This window comes from Homarus americanus, unplaced genomic scaffold, assembly GCF_018991925.1.
Source record: "Homarus americanus isolate GMGI-L3 unplaced genomic scaffold, GMGI_Hamer_2.0 scaffold21314, whole genome shotgun sequence".
In the NCBI taxonomy this organism is placed as follows: Eukaryota; Metazoa; Arthropoda; class Malacostraca; order Decapoda; family Nephropidae; genus Homarus; species Homarus americanus.
Window position 1 is genome coordinate 144,260 of NW_024720811.1, and position 22,485 is coordinate 166,744.

General features: G+C 37.9%; 1 protein-coding gene across 1 annotated transcript in view; it reads right to left on the reverse strand.

The window, feature by feature from the left end:
• Positions 1–211: 211 nt before the first annotated feature.
• LOC121861182 (biogenesis of lysosome-related organelles complex 1 subunit 6-like) overlaps positions 212–22,485 on the reverse strand; it is a 34,997-nt gene continuing 12,723 nt past the window's right edge. Inside the window, exons 3-4 of the mRNA XM_042358744.1 lie at positions 21,552–21,639; positions 212–3,484 (exon numbers count right to left, since the gene is read on the reverse strand). Of these exons, the coding sequence (XP_042214678.1) occupies positions 3,350–3,484; positions 21,552–21,639 (223 nt within the window). The 3' untranslated portion in view covers positions 212–3,349. The remainder of the gene's footprint in view (positions 3,485–21,551; positions 21,640–22,485) is intronic.

The following is a 22,485-nucleotide window of genomic DNA, read 5'->3' on the forward strand; positions in this document are numbered from 1 at the left end:
AAGCCCAATTCACATGTGAGTAGTACCAAAGCACAACTTAGTCTTTGATAAATCTTCAAAAGTGCAAATTTCCCTGAATCCACTAATGTCCAAAATTCTGGGTGCTCTGCTTTGCTTTTCAATTGAAAGTCAGTATGCAAAGTACAGTAACTATTTTCATCTCCAGTTCAGTTGCTCTCCTCTCTCTGTCTTGGCAAACTATAAAGTCATATCAAGTTAGTACATATTTTAATTATTTTTCACCGACAAAAGATCCCAAATATTTCAAAATTTTCTAATAAACCCCTGCAGGCTCCAAATATGGTTTTGTGGGTGCCATAGTGCCTGAACTCCAGGTTGGGGACGCTGGTATACACTATACTGTACTCACCAGCAGATGCTGATGTCTTAAACTTGTAATGCAGACAGGCCAAATGGGGATATGATGATACAGGTTGACCTGCCTTTATCCTGTAACCATCTCCTGAAGCAGGTGTTATTAACAGTCAGTCACTCTCTTCTCCCTCCATGAAGGAGGGATTATACATGCACTGTATACTGTACATACACCCTTCAAACACTAGCATACACTGTCCACTCTGCTATGTACAGTACTGTACACATGGTACTCTCACACTTACTGAAGGTACAGTACAGTATACAATCAGTAACTTTACTAGCTTTTTATGTCTTAACACTGCTTTAATGGTACTTCTTAGCTGATTATGTGCTGGTACAGTAATATACAGTACTGTACAACACAGATTGTATACAAAAACATCAGCGAGCAAGTGAATAAGCTTGTTCAATGGCAGCAGATTATGAACTAAGAGTGTCATGATGTTAGAGTTTGAGGAGATAGGCTACAAGATACATCAGCCAATCATAGGCATCCCATGTAATCACATTACATTAGTGGCCAATCCTAGTTCACAAGCACTCTGAGCCTAATCACCCACGCATTACCGCATCGGAAATATGATGCAATTTCTCCTGTTTTTCTCATTATTTTCTAGAAATGCACATAGATGCAAGTCTTGGAAATTCGTTCCCATGACCAGGATCGAGAAATTTTTCCAGGAATGCTCATAATTTTTTTCCTGGTTATCAGAGAGTTCTGGGGATCAAAGATTCTGGCTAATGGAGAGATTCCTAAAAGTACTGTACAACATTTACCAGTTGGTTAAGGAAACTGCATACCTTTATATACACCAACCGTAATAGGGAGTGGGGGATTTTGGAGACAAAGTTGCAGGATTGCCTGCTTCTTCATTTAAGGATGGATATTTAATCCCAGTTTTCTGTTCCCATCATATGACAGATATTATTTTGTGGTACTCTAAGAGAGCTCAAGCTCTCAATTGGCTCAGCCATGTCATAGTATTAATATTGTTCACTCTTTATGTACTTTTGGGGGGCTAAATAAACTGTTTCAATATTAATACCACATGGGCCTGGTTAGTTCTTGTTGCCAAGTAGGCCATTATCTTTGGCTCGATCACACATGCCTCCCTTCTCAGTGGCACCTCACATGTTTTTACCCAAGCAGCAGTAGAGATCTTGACCATCAGCAGATCCGTTGTCAGTTACTTGAACCTTCCAAGCCTCTATGTTGCCAACCTGTGGCAAGTACATGTATTTCTTCACTGTGTATATCATGCATGACCACTTTGTAAATTTAGAACCCCCCACATACCTGTATGGTAGAGGTGTGTATGCCTACCATAGCCTGGTGCAGAGGGGGTTAAAATATTAAGGAAAAAACCTGGACAGCTTTCTTCTTCTTCTTCTGTTTGTACAGCTCATTGTAGCAGCTAATGTTATTGGTTATTAACTTGTTAATTGTAGAGCTGCATTCTCTGTTTAGATCACACTCACTGAAGATAGTGGGTAGGCCAAGCATTCTGGTGATGTCAACAGCTTGTTCACCAGCTTCAAAACTCCTTAACACATCTAACTTAATTTCTAGATTAATACTTTTCCTTGTTTGTTTCTTATCAAAGGCACAAATATCATTTGCTGGGCATTTTCCATTCATTTTACAGGGTTTTGATAAAGTTTTACCCACTCTAAAACAGATAAGATCAGGCAAAGGTAGCGGTGATGCATAAACGAGCACTGGGGATGGGACATGGCAGAGGAATTTGGGGGTTGTTTAGTGTTCCAAGTTTACCCAAAGTAGTTCATTACTGTCGCATTATTTTTTCTTTAATTTTTGGAAAAAATCAGTATCAGCGAAACAACTAACACATTATTGTATAAGACTCCCTAAGTCAAGCTTCCATAGGATGGAAACCACCATTAATCAGACTAGGGTCTGCCATCACTCGCCATACACTTCAGTCAGAATTAGTGGTAACCCCCGATCTGCCACCTCGCATCCTCGATTCCAACAGTGATTAAACCAAAAAATAAATGCTAGTCTTAAGTGTAACTGTACAGATAAATATAATCTACAAATTCATAAGCTATAATGTAAGTACACTAGAAATAAGTAATGTTAAATTTAATTATACTTTTAGATGTGATTTTTCAGCAAAATGGTGGTTGAATTTACCAGAGGGGGTCCTACATAAGTTGGACTACCTTGAGCCCCATAAAGTTCAACTTAGGGGGACTTACTGTAGTAAGGCAATGTAGAGCATACCATAATTATTATTGCTAGATACCCTGTATATTACAGCAATCATTACGATAGGCTGGTTATGGTCTACAATCTGTCATATACAGTATATGAAAATATATATTGGATGTCTAGGGAATGGCGGATGTATTATAGGTATTTAAAATATCGCGTATCTAAGTTGAAGGCAAGCATTTTCGTTGTCAATCATTTTAATCATGTTGTGGCATCACCTCTTGTATAAAAGAGTTTGAAAGGACAGCTGCAGTTGAGTTCTCTCTTCATCCAGCCAGCCTTACTGAGTGATTACAGCAAAGTAGAATTAATATTAAAGTGCATTTGTAATTATTGGTTCTACAAATAATATTAAGCCTGGTCACCGTAAACAAGGTAAATTCACAAGGCAATGTAACAAGCCACCATTTTCTACAATCACCCTTGCCAATCTATCCTTTCTTTTACCTTAGGTCCGGATATAGCGAGATATCCCTGTACAGTACTTGGTTTTACGGTAAAAGGAACCATATATAGTTATTCCAGTAGTAAATGAAGTGATAGTCTATTTTTGGCCCTCATATCATAGGACTACCAAAGGTCATTATTTCTATAGGCCCTAAAAGCATTTCTAATTTATTAAAGTAGATTTTCTTCTAACTATTGTTTGTACTATTAGTACAGTAGAGTGTATCCCATGTCTGCATCCTAACAGTAATTCTTGCATTTTCTAAAATATGTTTTCAGTCCTCATCATTGGTCATCTTGCTGTGAGGCCCAGACTGGACGAGCAATGAGATGCTTTTCCCTTTCAGCCAGATGAGCCCTTTGTTGCTCTTGATTAAGGGCCTTCTGCTGCTGTTGTTGCTGTAGACGCATTGCTCGTCGCTGGAAAAATATACATAGTTACAGTATTGTGAATCAATAAAAATGATGTAAAGTCACCAAACAAGTAGTATCTAGTAGACCCCATGGTCCACTGGAATAAAAATGGCGATAACTTCAGATGCTAAATGTATTGGATAGGATGATACTGTGCCTCTGACTATTGGAAATCCTTCCTCACACAATATTCTGTGATAAAAATTTATCAAAAAATGTCACAAATAATATTTTAAATAACATCAAGCATTCTGTCATGTACAGTTGGTCCTCACATTAAGCGGTCCGCGTTCGCGTTTTCACCGTTACGCGGTGCGCAGAACCTAACATTTCACATTCGCGATGCGCGGCGCCATTACGAAGTGTCGGCGCGGCGCTATTACAAATTTTCCCCGCGCCACCCGCCTGCCATACCACACTGCCTCCTCCTCCTCCTCCCTCTACGCTTGGGCAAGCCGCGCTGATGAGTTACCTGATGTGTCTTTGTTCGTTATCACTGGCGTCATATGGCGATACAAGACCTGTGATTGGCCATGCATCCCTACCCTCCTCTGCTGCTAGCTGTGGGAGGTGAAAAGTAATATGACGTGTCCACCGGGCAGGGAGGGGAGGGAGGAAGAAGGCGACGCTTGACCACAACCCGCGACAGTCTCATCCTCCAGGCCACTCGTGTTAGCGGCGCATCATTGTTCACGTAAATGGCTTCCGCGGTTCACCACCCAGAAAAAACCTTTCCCTTACCTGGACCCAGCGGCACTAAGCCAAAGAGGACACGACGTTCATAAGCTACAGGTGAAGTACCAAATTGTTAAGATTTGGAGAAAAGACACGGCAAGTCTCGCGCGCCAGCATGGCGATCGAATCTGCGATTCGCACGATCAGAAAGGATACAGCCAAGATCAAAAAAGCACATGAAATCCACAAAATCTGCAGGTGCTTCTGCTGATCAAGTATTTCACAACCGATTAGCTTCTCAAGACAGAAAAATTACTTGTAATTACCCAGCGGTGCGTCGACGCGACAGACATGACGGTCGACACGCGCTCTGTGAAGGACTACACTTTACCGTGAACTGTACATAAGCATTGGCGCTGAAAATTAGAATTACAAAGGCCGACCCGCTACTGCTTCCTCTGAATTGGTTACAGAGGTTTAAGATCGGGTTTCGAATCACCAATATAAACATTGGTGGTGAAGAAGCAGTGCTGATCGTGCTGCGGCTCGAGGAATTTCCTCACCGTTTTGCATTGAGATTATGGAGGAAGGACAGTACAGTGACGACCAGGTGTTAACATGGACGAATCTGGTCTTTCTGGAGAAAACTACCTTCAAATTACCATTGTGAAGAATGCCAGCAGGATTGGGGCCGGAAAATGCAGAAGGAGCATCACCGTCCTGTTTGCCACCAATGCCTCGGTACCTGTAAGCTCAAGTTATCGGTGATCCACACACACAGCACATGGCCGCGCCTACAAAACCATGGACATGACCAGCTAAATGTCCACTGGCTGACGCTGCGTAAAGGCATGGATGTTCCTCTACACTGTCCCTCTCTCTGGTTTGATGACTGTTTGTTCGATGTAAGGGGAATTCTGCTGAGCAACAAGAATGTCCCATTTAATAATTTTGTTGCTGCTGGATAGCGCACCAGGACACTCGCCCTACTGTTGATCCGTCACCCCAACATAAAAAGTGGTCTTCCTTCTCCCAACACTACGTCTATATTACAGCCCATATATGGACCGGGAGTTGATTTGCAATGTGGCTACAATTCTCAACAAAAAATTCCAGCTCTGAGCGACTACGCAACACCAAGGAGAGTTAAGTGACCTGAGTGACACCACCGATAGCAAGAAGCGACAAAAGATGAGGAACCGCGGTTAGAACAGCAAAAATACTCTTCAAACAATTCTGGAATATTTAACATCAAGAAAGCTGTGGACATCTTGGTGAGTCCATGGGATCGCTGTCTATTGCTACAATTCTCGTCACGCATGGAACGTGTGTTGCATATGAATACCAGGTGAGAGGAGAGTCAATCTGTGACTGATGAGAGTTCAGAATGTTGCAGTAGCAGTGGACCTTGCCAGAAAACTCGCAGACTTGTTACAGTTCAGGCTTCTCCAGAGACCTGCTGACGACGACATCCTGGGTGATCAGAATCCCTGAAGTGACTGCCGCGAGATGATGGAAGAACGTCCAGTGAAGAGGAGGAAGAAGGTGGAAGTCTGATCTCCGAAGAACACAATTTAAGTCAGTGATATTAAGGAATTGCCATGGGTGTGCGAAGATGAAATCCCTTCCTTTCCATGACAATGGCGATGACATTATGAAGTCTTCCGCAACGGCTGGTGCAGGCTGCTGGAGCCGTGCATCAGGTATCCGCAGCAACATCATCGGCAGTCAGCAAAAGCATAACAATTTCTTCACGCAACCTACAGCCAGCCCAAGCCAGTGATAGTGACAGTGAAGTTGACTTTGATTTGTCGGGGAAGCCCTGACAACTGTAACAGTGATGGTGATTCACCTAGTAATTGATTCACCTGAGGAGCCAATAATCTCTGCCCTCTGCCGAACCAGCCTCCATCCCGTGTACCCGACCATCTCTTCCTACTACTGTAAGTTACACCAAATTTTGGATTTTTAACCTATTCTTTATTTTCCTACAGTTAACCTTTATCTTTCTAACTAACCTCTTCTATATTACTTGTTTTCATACCATCTGTAAGAGTTAAGATAAATTTTTACTACAACATAGTTGTTGTGTGAGTCAAAAAGAGTGGAGTTTGGGGATGGGCCTGGACTCCATTTCAATTAATCCCATATGTTGCTTGTTGTTCACTTTTCGGCGGGACCACTCCAGGTTACATTAACGCCTAATGTGAGACCAACTGTGCGATGTAACTTTGACCTACATTTGCCACCATTTTCTCGTGGCTTGGTAACACAGTTCTCGTTTATCACAGTGATTTCACTTACTGATAACAGTGTTGTCGATGATTTTGAACCATGCCTCATGATGCTGGCGAAGAAAATTACGGAGGGGGTGAGGAAAATAAATACAACTACTGGAGCTTACAACCACCAGGACATCACGACACTTCCCCTAGTACAAAAATTTTCAGGAAATTACAGGTTGACAATCCCTTATCCAATCCTTGGGGCCAGAGGAATTTGGTTCAGGCTTTTCGGTTTCAGAATGGTTATGACCCTACTAATCTTCACAAAAAGCACCGCAAAAGGGTCATTTGGTCAGGTCAGAGGGAAAAACTGACCCAACCTTCTCCACCTGGTTACAAATCTTCTTAATTACAAAATTGTCCAATTTGTACATACCATTACTCAAATTCATGTTAACGGATTCAGTATGTTTAATGAGACTAGGGTCTATAATGTTCTACTGTCAATTGAATTACAAAGGTATTAATATTGAGAAGAAGCATTATCCCGAATCAATGCAATGTTTATTATCCTGAAATGAACAAACAGAGCATTGGATTCTGGTCCTGTCTAACACTATATTTATCTGTTGTTTAAGTCTAATTCTGAATCTTTACATTTTGGCCTAAGTAAAACATATAACATTCCTTACCAAGGGACTTTATAAATGCAGCCATTTGTATTGTTGGGGAGTTCTTGATTAACATTTTGTTTTTAACAGTGTGAACTTTTAAATGCCACATTGACATTCAATTTTTAGTTGTGAAGAATTTGAAATTTACGTTAAATAGTAATACTAAGAGATTCTTATGGTCATGGGTGGGCTTGGGATCAGTTCTATAAAAAGATTTCTTAAAAATTTTCACGCATTTGTCTATGAAATCCTAGGGTATTTAAGGTTTGAGCCAATATTATAGATATAATTATATTCCTCATCAATGAATTCGAGGAATTCCGGGCTGCAAATTCTCAAAGCACATAAAAACATTGTTGAAAATACTGACGTTGCTGGATTCCCTGTAAGACCAGGAAAATTTTGAATATAAATGTCATATATTTTGCACAAAAGATAACATATTTACTCAGAGTAAACAAAATACTTGCATTAGATCTAAAATTTGTATGTCTAATGCAAAATCTATGATGCTTATATTCAAAATGATCATCAAATTGTAAGAATTCCAGCAATGTTAATTATATTCTGGCCGGTAATTTTTATGAATTTTATGAGCTAAATAAAAAATTATACTTCACCCGTATATGAGTAGATGCACCACAGTAGTGCAAACTGGTTCTGGCAGGATACCGCGAATGTAGAAACGTAGAAGTGAAACCGCGTAAAGCGGGGTTCACTGTATTTACAGTAGTATCTGCCAGTAGGGGAGGATCATCGCGTGTTCCGCTAGGGGTCGGAGTGGTGGTCCAGCAGAGATCACAGAAGCTGTGGTGGGGACATCTTAGGAGGTAGTGGATAAGGGCACGGTTGTCGGGTCTTCTGCATAACGCACAAGAGCGTTGCTCAGGGGATGGGATACCACCCCAAGAAAGTCATACCCAATGGGGGCACACACATGCTCTACAGCCCTGACCTCCTGGGGACACACACATGCTCTACAGCCCTGACCTCCTGGGGACACACACACATGCTCTACAGCCCTGACCTCCTGGGGACACACATGCTCTACAGCCCTGACCTCCTGGGGACACACACATGCTCTACAGGCCCTGACCTCCTGGGGACACAAACATGCTCTACAGCCCTGACCTCCTGGGGGACACACATACAGCTCTACAGCCCTGACCTCCTGGGGGACACACATGCTCTACAGCCTGACCTCCTGGGGACACACACATGCTCTACAGCCCTGACCTCCTGGGGACACACACATGCTCTACAGCCCCGACCTCCCTGGGGACACACATGCTCTCACAGCCCTGACCTGGGGGACACACATGCTCTACAGCCCTGACCTCCTGGGGACACACACATGCCCACAGCCCTGACTCCTGGGGACACACACACACATGCAGCCTGACCTCCTGGGGACACACATGCCCTACAGCCCTGACCTCCTGGGGACACACACAGCCCCACACACACACAGCCCTGACCTGGACACACACATGCCCTACAGCCCTGACCTCCTGAGGGACACAAACACCCCCTACGAAGATGCCTATACAACTATGAATTATGACATGGAAACTATTGTGTAATCAGAAAGTGTAAAATGATTATAGAAACTTAGTTGTATTGAAAAATGCTTAACCCCTCTCCCCGGCCACTGGCAGGAGGTGGCTCAAGTGGATAGGGTGAAGGGCATACATTATAATGCTTCTAATACTGGCGTTGTATGACGTCATTGATCCCTGTATATCAATTAATTTTAAAATAGAAATTATAAAGTATAATGTTATAAGACAATGATTTAGTAGTGCTGTCAATGTGTGTGCTGTGTAAGTGTCTTGGCATGTCACTTCACCTACTGCCTCGTCACTCACCCTTTGCCTCGTTAGCTCAGCTCGGAATTACACTGATTTATTAGTGTTATTTTATGTTTTTAGTATTGTATGTACATTTAAATAAATATTTATATTTGCAAAGTAATTATAAATAGACCCAGTGCAGAAAAAATCTGTTACCCAAGCAGTTGGTCTTTTCACTCAGGCACCAACCATGTGAGGATGCTGCTAAACATGGCGCCATCTGGTAGTAGGTAGTAGGCAGCTACCAAACAGGGAGGTACTACCGCCTGGGAAGATATTGGAAGCATAATGTGTTGTCTAATGACAGACCCTACTGCCATATGGCATCACAAAAATTGTGACCAAGTCCCAGGTTGGTGGTCTCACTTTCTGCCTCATTTACACACAATTGCAGGGTCTCAATTGTCTCTCTTACTATTAACAACACAACATACATATATTGTTTCTCACAATTGACCAATTTTTTTTTTCATTTTTGTATTTATTTATGGTTCTTTATTATTATCATTTTATTTTCAATTTTGTTGTTATTTTATCATAAATTCAATTTACTGTGAATAATTATTATTATTATATTGCCCCCAGGCCCCGATGTGGGTCAGTGACCTGTGCCTGTGGGCTAACTCACCCCCAAAAAAAAAATATTTCATAACGCTGGGAACCTTTGTCCTTAGGCCCAGAGCAGAAAGGCTTAGAGTGATTTGTCACATTCTTCAGATCTTACAGTAATTGCGCATTATTTCATAATCGGTATTTGCTCCCGGATCCAGAAATAAAAATTTGGACAGATTTTGTTTTTTTTTTCTTCACAAAATGCTCCTGATATTCAACCTTGGAATTTGTTCTCAAACCCAGAACTGTGAGAATTTTCCAGAAAATTCAAAGAATTTCACTACTGGAGTTCTAGGTCGAATCCTCTTAACCGAACTCTGAAAGCTGTACTGAAATTTTCTGAAAAATTTTTCCTTAAGCTGAATTTTTGAAAATTCCGGCTTTGGGAACGATTTTCCCGGGTATATTTTCTGGGAAAATCCATAAAATTTCTTCCAGTACCCAGAAAATTCCAGGGATGGGAGATTTATTTTTTCTGGGTTTAAGAGATGAAAATCAGGCATATTTTCCTGTAAATTCTGAGAAAATTTTTCTGGTACCTTTGTAACAGCACCTTTTGCATTCTATAAATATTCACCCAAATGAATAACACCAAATTATTCAACAATGACTCGGTTGTTGACGTTATACACGACTGTGCTTGTAACTCTCTCCTCAAGCGAGGTCAAACTGACTAATCAAAACATCGCCAGGCTGCTCCTCCGCTCTCACGCTCGGAGGAGAGGGCCAGACTCTTACCACTAGTTAAGGGGTGAACACCTAACTTGAGTGTTCACATATATAAGTGTACTCAAAACACTTCCATGGAGAAAATTCACAATACATTCTCTCCCAAACTAAGTACAGTATTATGTATATAGAGTACTGTAATTGCTTCAACAATAAAGAAAACCCATAAGAAGTGTCTACATCAGCCCTGCCACTTAAGAGTTCCAGAACTTATTTAAAACAATTAATGGTAGAGGTATTACATCCTGAAAATTCCAGGGATGACGGATATTTTTCCAGCTTTGAGAAAGTCTTACTTTATAATAAGCTTTTCTACTTCAAATACTACTAATCTACTATAATGCATTCAATAATTTGGTAAATTGTAATAAGATATGAAAATAGTGTACAGTATTACCCCGCTTAACGCGCTTTCACTTAACGCTGTTTTCGCATATACGCGGTGCCTTGCCAAAGCTGAACTTTCACTTAACGCGGATTTTTCCACAGCAACGCGGTGAGTGTCCGGCTCGAGAGCTATTTTTAGATTCGCACCAATCCACCCTGCCTGACTGCCTGTTTTAGCTCATAAAATTCATACAAATTACCAGCCAGAATATAATTTACATTGCTGGAATTTATAATTTGGTGATCATTTTGAATATAAACAACATATATTTTATTAAACATACAATTTTAGATAAAAAATTGTTCTAGGTAATTATAAAAAATATATGACATTTATATTCAAAATATTCCTGGTCTTACAAGGAATCCAGCAATGTCAATTATATTATCCTAACTTTAGTTTGAGGTATTATTTATTAAAATTTAGTGGTTATCCCACACATCTCCTTGGGACGGTTGGTGTGGGGGTGGGGGAGGAGGACCGACCGACCGACCATCTGTTACCCGGTGAAGAATTATTTTTTTAACTGAAGATATTTAGCTCAAAATTCATACAAATTACCGGTCAGAATATAATTTACATTGCTGGAATTCTTATAATTTGGTGATCATTTTGAATATAAACAACATATTTTATTAAACATACATTTTAGATAAAATTGTTCTCTAGGTATATTATGTTATCTTTTGTCCAAAATATATGACATTTATATTCAAATATTCTGGTCTTACAAGGAATCCAGCAATGTCAATTATATTATCCTTAACTTTAATCTGAGGTATTATTTAATACTAAATGTTAAAAACTCTTGAATGGAGGATTGTGGGGGGTGGAGGAGGGTTGGGACTGACCGCGTTGAAGGGGGGAGGCAAGGTGGGTACTTTGATTGACAGATAGTGTTGAAGAATATTTTTTTTTTATTAACTGTAGATATTTGTTTTAGCTCATAAAATTCATACAAATTAGAAGAATATAATTTACATAATTCTTATAATTTGGTGATCATTTTGAATATAAACAAATATATATTTTGCATAAATACAATTTTTAGAAAAAATTGTTCTCTAGGTAATTAATTTATCTTTGTGGAAAAATATATGACATTTATATTCAAAATATTCCTGTCTTAGGAATCCAGCAATGTCAATTATATTATCCTAACTTTAGTTTGAGGAATTATTTATTACTATACCTGGTTTTCCCAAAAATTTCAGAGGGAAGAGCAAGTGAGTGTAGTGTGAGAAGAGGGAGTCCATTATTTGAATGGACATTAACTTGGCAACTGTATTTCTCTATTTCTTAAGTATTAATTGTGTGCATGTACCATCATAAAATTAAGATGTTATTTTTACTACAACATAGTTATTTGTCGTCAAAAAGTGGAGTTTGGGGGTCGGGCTGGGTTCTATTGGAATTAATCCCATATGTTCTGTTATTCACTTAACGGTTTTTCACTTAACGCGGGACCCTCTGGGTTCAATTGACCCCGTTAAGTGGGGTACAACTGTATAGCATATGATTTATCTTTTAACTTGGTACAATGCATCCTTAAGGTCTGTGTTTTAGCTGTCTTGGTTTCTTGGTTCTGAAAATCTGGTTTTAATAACTTAAAGCGGCTTATATCTTTAGATTTTTATAAATTTCAAAGCTAGTGGTGCAAATTTAGCTAATTTGGCTTAAGCTACTTATATCATAAGCATAAATTCATAATAAGTCATGTATACTGTACAAGTTTTGGAACTATTTTTTCATCAATAAATTGGGAAGAATTTTGCCATTTTTTATTATTTGTACCTGTATGGCATGGCACCGCATGTGTATTTTTTTTCAATTTCAAATTAAATTTGCTAAGGAAATAAAACATTTTCAAATGATTTTCACTTTCTGTAAAGGAAAGCCAAGAGTCTTACGGCACACCCTGAGTCCTAAGAAGTAGCCTTTTTTACAGCCGAAAAATAATGGCTTCTGTTCCATCAGCCAATCTTATATCCTACGTATACAGTAGTTTGCCAACATTAGCTTGCTTATTATTTTTAAATAAATTTCAATTTTCCATTAGTATTATCGACAAAGTGTCAGCCATTTAAGTCTCAGTTTGAAAATTAATATTGGTATCGAATCATCCCTAGTAGCAGGTGACGAATACAATCATTGTGAACAGAATTTTGAAGAAGGAAACACTGCACCATGGCCATACACCAGTAAATACTTCACATTCATAGGAACAACTTCTGATGACAAATTGTAATTTTTGTATAAACTTTGTCACCCTGTAGTCAATCATTAATTCAAATATCAATGTTCTATGTTCAACTTTAGCACACTACTACTTCAAGGAGGTAAGATGTACAACACTGTTATCTATACATGTAGTGTATACCATTATAAAAATGCCACTATACATACCTTAAGCCGCATGCGATCAGTGATATTACTCATCTCCCTTTAGATGTACCAGTTTCTGTGTATACACCGATACTTCACCAAACTGAAAAAAATTATATATATATATATATATATATATATATATATATATATATATATATATATATATATATATATATATATATATATATATATATATATATATATATATATATATATATATATATATATATATATATATATATATATATATATATATATATATATATATATATATATATGTACAATTCTATGTTCTAGTAAAAATAACATCTTAATTTTATGATGGTACATGCACCCAATTAATACTTATGAGAAATGAGAAATACAGTCGCCAAGTTAATGTTCATTCAAATATACTCAACCTCCCTTCTCACACTACACTGCTGGCTCTTCCTCTCTGAGAAATTTTGGGGAAAACCACTAGATTTTAAGGTATAGTAATAAATAATACCTCAAACTAAAATTAGGATAATATAATTGACATTGCTGGATTCCTTGTAAGACCAGGAATATTTTGAATATAAATGTCATATACAGTATTTTGCACAGATAACATATTTACTGGTAAACATTAGATCTAAAATTTGTATGTCTAATGCAAAATCTATGATGTTTATATTCAAAATGATCATCAAATTGTAAGAATTCCAGCAATAAATTATATTCTGTAATTTGTGAATTTTATGAGCTAAACAAATATCTTCAGTTAGTAAAAAAATATTCTTCACACCGCCAGATGGTCGGTCCCTCCCTCCCCCCACCCCCACCAACCCTCTCTACCAGATAAATGTGTGGAAAGCCAGAATATTTACCTTTTTAGTAATAATACCTCAGACTAAAGTTAGATAATATAATTGACATTGCTGGATTCCTTATAAGACCAGGAATATTTTGAATATAAATGTCATATATTTTGCACAAAAGATAACATAATTCAGAGTAAACATTAGATCGAAAATTTGTATGTCTAATGCAAAATCTATGATGTTTATATTCAAAATGATCATCAAATTGTAAGAATTCCAGCAATGTAAATTATATTCTGGCGGATAATTTGTATGAATTTTATGAGCTAAATAAAAAATTATACTTCAACCCCGTAGCACGACCGAATGGGGGCGATGACGTAGACTGTGATATAATGGTAGTTCGAAAGACCAACTTTTGAAAAATTAGATATCCATACAGTAATAGTTTTGTTAGGTTGAACCCGTGCATGATGGGAAGGGCGAGGAACAACTTTTAGCTTCAGACATGAAAAATATTTACCATTTACTGCCAGTAAACAATGGAAACGTAAAATATATACCAATTAGTAATGAAAAGTTGTGCAGTTCCTTCAGCAAATGAAGCTCACCAACTTACAATAGGCTAAATTACCTTACAACGTGTTTTCAGTAGTCTATGTTGAAGTTCCTAGCACAGGCTAACTTATCATATCATATACGGTATCACAGTTCTCATTGATCTACAAAAAATACCGGTAATAAAAACCTTTTCGATATTTCACACTTAATATAATATCCGGTCATCTACTTCAACCTCCTATTGTTTACAAAGACGCATGACGCACCACCAGCTGTTGTGTATCAGCTAGACGGTACACGTGTTTTTCGAATCGTTTTCAGTTAAAAAACTGTTACATCACATGTATATTTTACCTTAACTGTGCCTGAATGAATATATTCTCGGAAATAAATAGTAGTTTTGCTGAAACGTGATGTATTTTAATGTAAAATAGGATAAAATACATGACGAAAACAAAAGATTTTACCTAACCTTCCGATGTTCAAGAGAAGTTACTCGTTTTTTTAATAGTTTTTGGTTAAAATATTATATTACAATGGTATTCTATTCATACTGTGCTTAGTATAATGCATTCACGGAAATGTAATATTTTTCCTGAAATTACGTACGTATTACAGTGGAAAGTGGGATAAAATCGTGACGAAAATAATGACTTTCACTTTCTTTCGTTCAAAAGATGTTACCGTAATCGCTTTTCGAATGGTTTAGTTAAAAAATTGTTGTATTACAATAATATTCCCTCCTAATTGACTTGAATAAATACTAGAATGGAAATATACAATATTTTTGTTGAAACTACCCGCGTTTCAGTGTAAAGTGTCGTACGTAATCATAAATGGTAAACAATTTGCCTTCGGCACTCGGGTTTCAGGCACGGCGAGCCTCAGTTTATAGGACGTAGAGTGTTTTTAGTGAAGGTTTTGTTGTTCCATTACCCTCAAAAACGTGGGTCGAACTATAAACGAGGAATATATATATATATATATATATATATATATATATATATATATATATATATATATATATATATATATATATATATATATATATATATATATATATATATATATATATATATATATATATATATATATATATATATATATATATATATATATATATATATATATATATCATGTAAATCCACAATGAAAATGTGGATAAGATAAATCTTGATAAAATCACACGGGAAAAAGTATTTAAGTATTTAAATCATCTTGTGTCACAGAAAGACTTCTGGTTGAAGCTAGTTTGATTAAGGAATTAAAATCAATAAACCTTAGTGATGGTCAGTTCAAAACTGATAATATGTAACATAAATTTATTTGTCAGTGGCCCAAGGTTAAAAATGCTTTGAAAACCTTTGATCTAGATGTATGATAGTTATTTTGTGGGTCCCTTATTTTTGACCTGACCTTACTAGTCACGTCACCCCCCCTTCTCTTAAGCTCCTCTACGTGTGTGTTGGTGTGGGGATTAGTGGATGACATCATTATGACCTGACCTTATGTTTTTAAGGTCACCCTGTATATTTAAGCCTCTCTCTGTCCATGTAATCCAGTTGCCTCTGAAGATGTCTTGAATAAAGACGAAAGCTAAGGTACTCCGTTGTTTCCATTTTCCCGTGTGATTATATATATATATATATATATATATATATATATATATATATATATATATATATATATATATATATATATATATATATATATATATATATATATATATATATATATATATATATATATATATATATATATATATATATATATATATATATATATATATATATATATATATGTACATAATATAAAACGTAAATATGCAGTAGCAATCACAGATATTGTTATATGTGTTACATTTATTACACCAAGGAGAGGGATAGCTAGGATAATTCCCGCCCCTCCTCACAGCACTTCTATAGCGGCCTCGTTAGTGGCGGCGCTTAGCAAAGTGGAAGTGTTGTCAGTGCCGGTGATAGTGGATAATACCTGATTGGCTCTTGATTTAGACACAGGTGCTTGCGCTAATGTATTGGCCTTGATATCCTATCAAGAGTTACAACGTAAATTCCCTCACCGAGACTTCATATGGCGACCTAGTAACGCTGAGCTCGAAGGAGTTCAGGTACTCGGCTGAGCATCAAAGGAATGGTGACGTTACCACTCAGAATTTCAAGACGTGGTTCTCCCTTCTACGCAGACTTTATATAGTTCAGCAGTATTTGCCAGTTGACGGGTTACTTGGTCTCCCAACCCTTAAAACGAACATGATAGATGTTCATCCACGTAATAATACTATTACGTTTAAAGGTGTTTCCTACAACGCTATGAGCCATTCTGAACCTATGCTCACCGCTAGAGCGAAAGTGTTGTCCACCAATCCTATTAAGAGGAAGGCGGATCGTGCATCAGAGATACCTCTTGACCTCAACCACACACTTTCACAGCGTGATTACAGCTGCAATAGTTGGAAGATAGTACCTGCAATTTTGAAGAGTACTCTCCATTACCAGAATGAGGAATTCACCAACACAACAATCCTGTGAGCTGAAGTGAACATTAGTTTCTGCAAATGATTCGTTCACTGCCCAGGGTGTGACAGGACTTGACTGCAGTTATTGTGACTACTCATCAATCAACATCCTGTCAACAAAATTCTTTCGTATGGCGTGAACAACCCCCAGTTACCAGCACCCAGCACCCACCCTAGTGATGATGACACATCCGGTCTGAGAGATGGTCTCAGCATTCTGAGGTATGGTATTGTGGATGACCTAGTGTGACCATTAGCGGCAGTTTGCTGTACTCAGGATTTTTGTGAACATTGACCCAATCACCGGACCTTGGAATCAGCTGTGTCTACTGTGAGACACACACACACAAGTCTACGGGATTGCGGCAACAATTTCACATTATCAAGAAATTCTAGAAAGGATTCTTCAATCAAGCCTACAAGATATAGGTAGTATCTAGGCATACATAAAGTATATACACACATTTACACATTCAAGACATGCCATCACATTGATAGGACATCAATAGGTTAATGTCATTGTTGTAAGTGCTTACTTATGTTAATATATAGGTTTTTTAACACTTACGTTAGTAGAAAAGATGGCTGGGCACATGGGGATGGGGGGTTGGTTCCAAGGCAGAGGGCAGATTATTGGCCCTCACCTGTATCACTTGTATCAACTGTATCGTTATCCACCACAAAGGCTTGCAGGGCCTCTTTGTCAAACCCCTCAAAGTCCATATCCTCACTATCACTGACTTGGGCCGGCTGTGGTGGGTGAAGAACTCGGTAATGTTTTGATGACTTGGCGACCTTGTGCGCACCCTGCCCGCGCTGCTTCCCGCGTAAATGATGAAATTTACCGCGTAATTAAAACATTTCATTTTGGCAAGGGACCCCGTAAATGACCAAACGCGTAAACAAAAGCTGCGTAAATACAGAATATACTGTATTCTTAAAATTGGTCATACATTTCATACTGTATAACAATTATGTACAATAAAGGTATAGAGTTACAAGAGAAAATGTGGAATTCGGAAGTGAACAAAGGTTTGGAGGGGTGGATATAGCCAGCAATGTATAAGAAAGCTCAACTTGATTGATGGCAGCCTTTGCACCAAGTAAACAAAACAGCAGAACTTTAGGATGAAGCAGTAACTTATTAGGGATTGAGTGTGGGACTTTTTTCCATCGAGACTGTATCTTCAATTATAGAATGGTAATCAATGGACAATACAGTACAGTATTGTTATGCCGAGGTATAATTTGGAATTATAATGTTTGTAAACTAGGCGTTTTGATTATTTTCTATTCTAAGCAGCAAAGCAGCAATTATATTGGCAAGTTTAGGGAAATTTTGGTGTATACTATATATTGATGTACTTAGCTATGCAAGTATTTTCTAGAATGTTTGTATGGCATCATTTTTTTTATGATTTACTTCTTATTGTAAGCCTCGATCAGAGTAGAACATTCAAGAACTTCCCAGACATGTCCAGATGGTGCTAGGATGTTCTGGGGGGCATCTGATGAGGTAAACAGTAAACCCTCAAAGATTTGGACCCGGTAAACCTGGATTTCGGAATATTCAGACAAAAAATTTGGGAGTTCTGGTGTTAAGAAGCCTCCCTAAGAAGCATTCCCAAAACAGAGGAAAGAACATTTTAGGCCCGTGAGCGCTGGTTGACCGTCGATCGTGCTGGACACAGGAACATAAACAGTTGTCAATTGTTATTTGTGGGAATATTATTTTAGTCACTCTAATAATGATACAATGTTTCTTATTATGTTATTGTTGGTAAATGCATAGTTTATATAATTTGCTTATCAATGTGCCTGTCACCGTTTTCAAATTACATAGATTAAAAGGTATGTATTTCTTCCATACCTATTTCGACCCTAAGCTTGACAACGGGACACGGGTGCGAAGGGATTAAGTGACTGCGTCTGCTAGTTAGCATGTCATCTCGTATTGTAACACATTGCTCATCCCTGCCATGATTGGTCGATGCAAAAGTTTTTCGTCTGTGAAGACAACTCTGTCCCAGAATTCCAGCATGTCGACGAGTGAAGGCGAGTCTGTCAACACGGTGTTCCTCTGTCAGTCGTTCTTTCTTGACGGGAATCCTGTGGTGGATACCCACCCTATGAAGCCACCTCCGGACAATTCTAGCGCTCATGTCCAGCTGCAGATCTTTGCAAATTGCAACAGTATTAGTGAGAGGGTTGTCCTCAGCTGCTCTCAAGATCCTTGCATCGTCTTCAGGAGTAGATACTCGTAGCCGGGGATGTCTCTCTCAATCAAAAAGAAAATGCTGATTAAAAGCCACTAATTTTTATACTTAGTAACTATATTTGATTGCTCGTGTAATCACCAATAACATGTCAGTCTGATCAGTACTTACCAAGGTCGTTCAGGTTGCCATTCTCCTCCTATCTTCAAATCCATTTGATTACAGTAGCGGTTGATATTCCAAGTTCACTGGATATGGCTCGGATAGTGAGCCCAACTTCTCGTAGGCCCACAATGCAACTTCTCAAAGCTAACTGGGTGTCACGACGGTTCATCTTGAAGTCTAAGAGCTTTCTGTTGAATTCTATGATTTCTAGGGTCGCGACAATACCTCTGATGAGTTTTGATTGGCTGTCGACACTTGTTACGTGATCAACAAGCAAATTATCATTGTTTTCACTATTTTGTATAGTATTCCATTCAGGGGCAGATGCATTTATATCTTTAAACAAGTATTTTTTTTATGTCATATGCCATTATTAATTTCATTACTTGTGAAAATAAAGGATAAGGTGTGTGTGTGTGTGTGTGTGCTACAGATGGCCCAGCACCACACGGTAACTTCCTAACATTATAAAGGATAGCATTACACACCTACATGTCATTGGTAACTACTCGTCAGTATTTTTTGTAGCACCATACCACTAGAATCACCATATTAAAACAATAAGTATAAAGAGGTCATTTTGGTTTACCCGACGCAAGGCTACGAAGAAACATGACTTAAAACAGCATATGGTTTCATTATACACAATTAGTGCTTTCATGAAATATAATGTGCATATAAAAGCAGTTGCGTCACCTTAAAGTTATAGGTCGGATTTGGAAAATTATTATAACTAAGAAATTGGTCGACATCAAACACTGACTGGCACCTGTTTTCCCATACTGTCCTTACCCGAGGAAGGGTAGCAGTAGTGCGGGGAGGTGAAGGTTACGTGTTTCTCAGGTTTTGGAGCCTTAGATTAGAGATAACCAATTACACCCCAATAAATCAAACATGTAATGCTACTGTAAATACATATTCCTGTACAATACCATAATCATCTCTTCCACTTCCATCACTCTTTTGTGTGCAAAATACAATATGATTATATTATGCAACACGGAACTCAAGTAAACCCCCCCCCCCACACACACACACACACGGTTACCAGATCGTCAGCTGATTCTACCTCTCTGGTCGTCTGGCTGGGTGTTCAAATTGGGAGTCCAGGACTGTACACATAATGTATACTGTAAATACACTCTCTACACACTAGCCTACAGTGTACTGTATGTGCAGTGCATTCACACTTCCTGAATGTAGTGTATAAATAACTGTACAGTAATTACTTTTTACCTCTTAACACTGTGTTAACGGTATTCTTGACCAGTTGTATCTTGGTAGAGTAATCTACAAGACTGCAAAAACAACACAATGGGCAAACAAGCTTGTACAATGGCAGCAGACAATGAAATAATTGAATGTACAGGTACAGTAGAATGTCGATATAACAATATAACGCGAGATAATGTTCTGAGAGAAGTCGCTTAAAACCAAATTTGCACTAAATCGAAGTGTTCTTTCAATGGAATAATTTAGTTTGGTACTTGAAACACAAAATACTAAAAAGACTGAGGTCTACCCAGATGCACCTCAACCCATCTCCTAGAATAAACAAAACATTGTTTTTTGTAGTATTATGTTAAAACAAACACTCATAAATCAACACTGCTAAAATTAAGGGATGTGAAATGGTCTGTTTACTGGCTGGGAAGGGGGGGGGGGGAGGTGAGGTGACATGTTTGACAGTTGATGCCAAAGGTCTACTGTAGTGAAGTATATATTTGTTTATTTATGTCCTTTAGCTTGAGTTTATGCTTTTTGCTTATAAAATGTCACAGAAGTGACCGGGGAGAATATAATTTACATTGCTGGAATTCTTATAAAATAGTGATTAACTTGAATATAAATATGCTATAGTTTGTACTAGACAAAAATTTTAGTAATCATTTAGTACACTATTTTGAGTACATGTACAGTACAGCTTTGCCCTTAAGACAGTGTAGCGTGCCCAGAGAAACATTAGGCGCAAAATTTTAAATATGATGCGTCAGATTGACTCGCCCAAAATAGGAAAGATTCTCTTTAAATTAAAACATTGTCCTTAATTGTGGGTGTCGCTTTAAATCAATAATCTTAACTTGAATTGCTTTAAATCGATGTTCTACTGTATAGGGAACTGTAAATGTAGGGCTTTCCAAAAGACTGTAGATGATAGGAAACACAGGAATTTTTTTAGTAGCTGTTGAAGAAAATTAACTGTAACTGTAAATTGACAACAGGAAAAAAAAAAAAGAACACAGCCTAAACAGTCAAATATTCTTACCAATATTGGCAAATTGAAAGTAGAGTGCGCCTCCTTGAATCTTTCATTTTCACCACGAAGTCCTTCAGTTAACACTTGCTGATTCTGTCTGTAAAAGTATACAGTTTATTTAATACTGCTTGTAGACAAAGCTTTTAATTTTTCTAATAATTTAATCCATGATAGGGTGCCAATGGTACAGAAAGAATGAAAATGAGATTTGGATGATGTAGTGTACGTATAGTATTCTTAACTGCCCAACATGTCGATATACAGAAGTTAGCTCAACAACTTCATGTCATCCCAAAATACAGTACAGAATACCGTATTTGCCGGCATATAAGGCGCACTTTATTCCCCCCCCCCCAAAATGTTTCCCCAAAACACCATGTCTCATCTGCCCATATTACCAAATACTATTTGGAAATGGATGGTCACTTTCAACACTTAGATTATGCCTTGGGTCACATCCAATCCCCATATGAACCTAAAAATATAACGGATTAAAAGTTTGTGTTACTATAACAAATACAAAACTAACATAGAATACTGAAAAACAAGCAAAAGTGTAAAAAACAAAAAACAAAAAAAAAGTAAGGAATATTATCACAGACGTAAAGAGGCGGCTTACACGTGAAGCCAAAAGGCTGAAGCAGACTTACAACTCACTGTACAATCGTGAACAAAAGTAGCATTCCCTCCTGTGTGAAGCCTTATCCAACTGCATGAGCAACAACCAGAGCTCCATGTGAAACATATAACAACTCAACTAAAACTGAGCAGCCAAGAGATTAAAGTGCACCACATCACATTACAGTAGAACAGTGTAGTATTACCATTCCAATAAAAAATTATTATACACTCCAATTGCATATACAAATTAAATTGAGGCCTCATATTCTTCATTCTCCACACCACCAAGCTGTTCTGTGTTGACCATAAAAACTAATTAAAT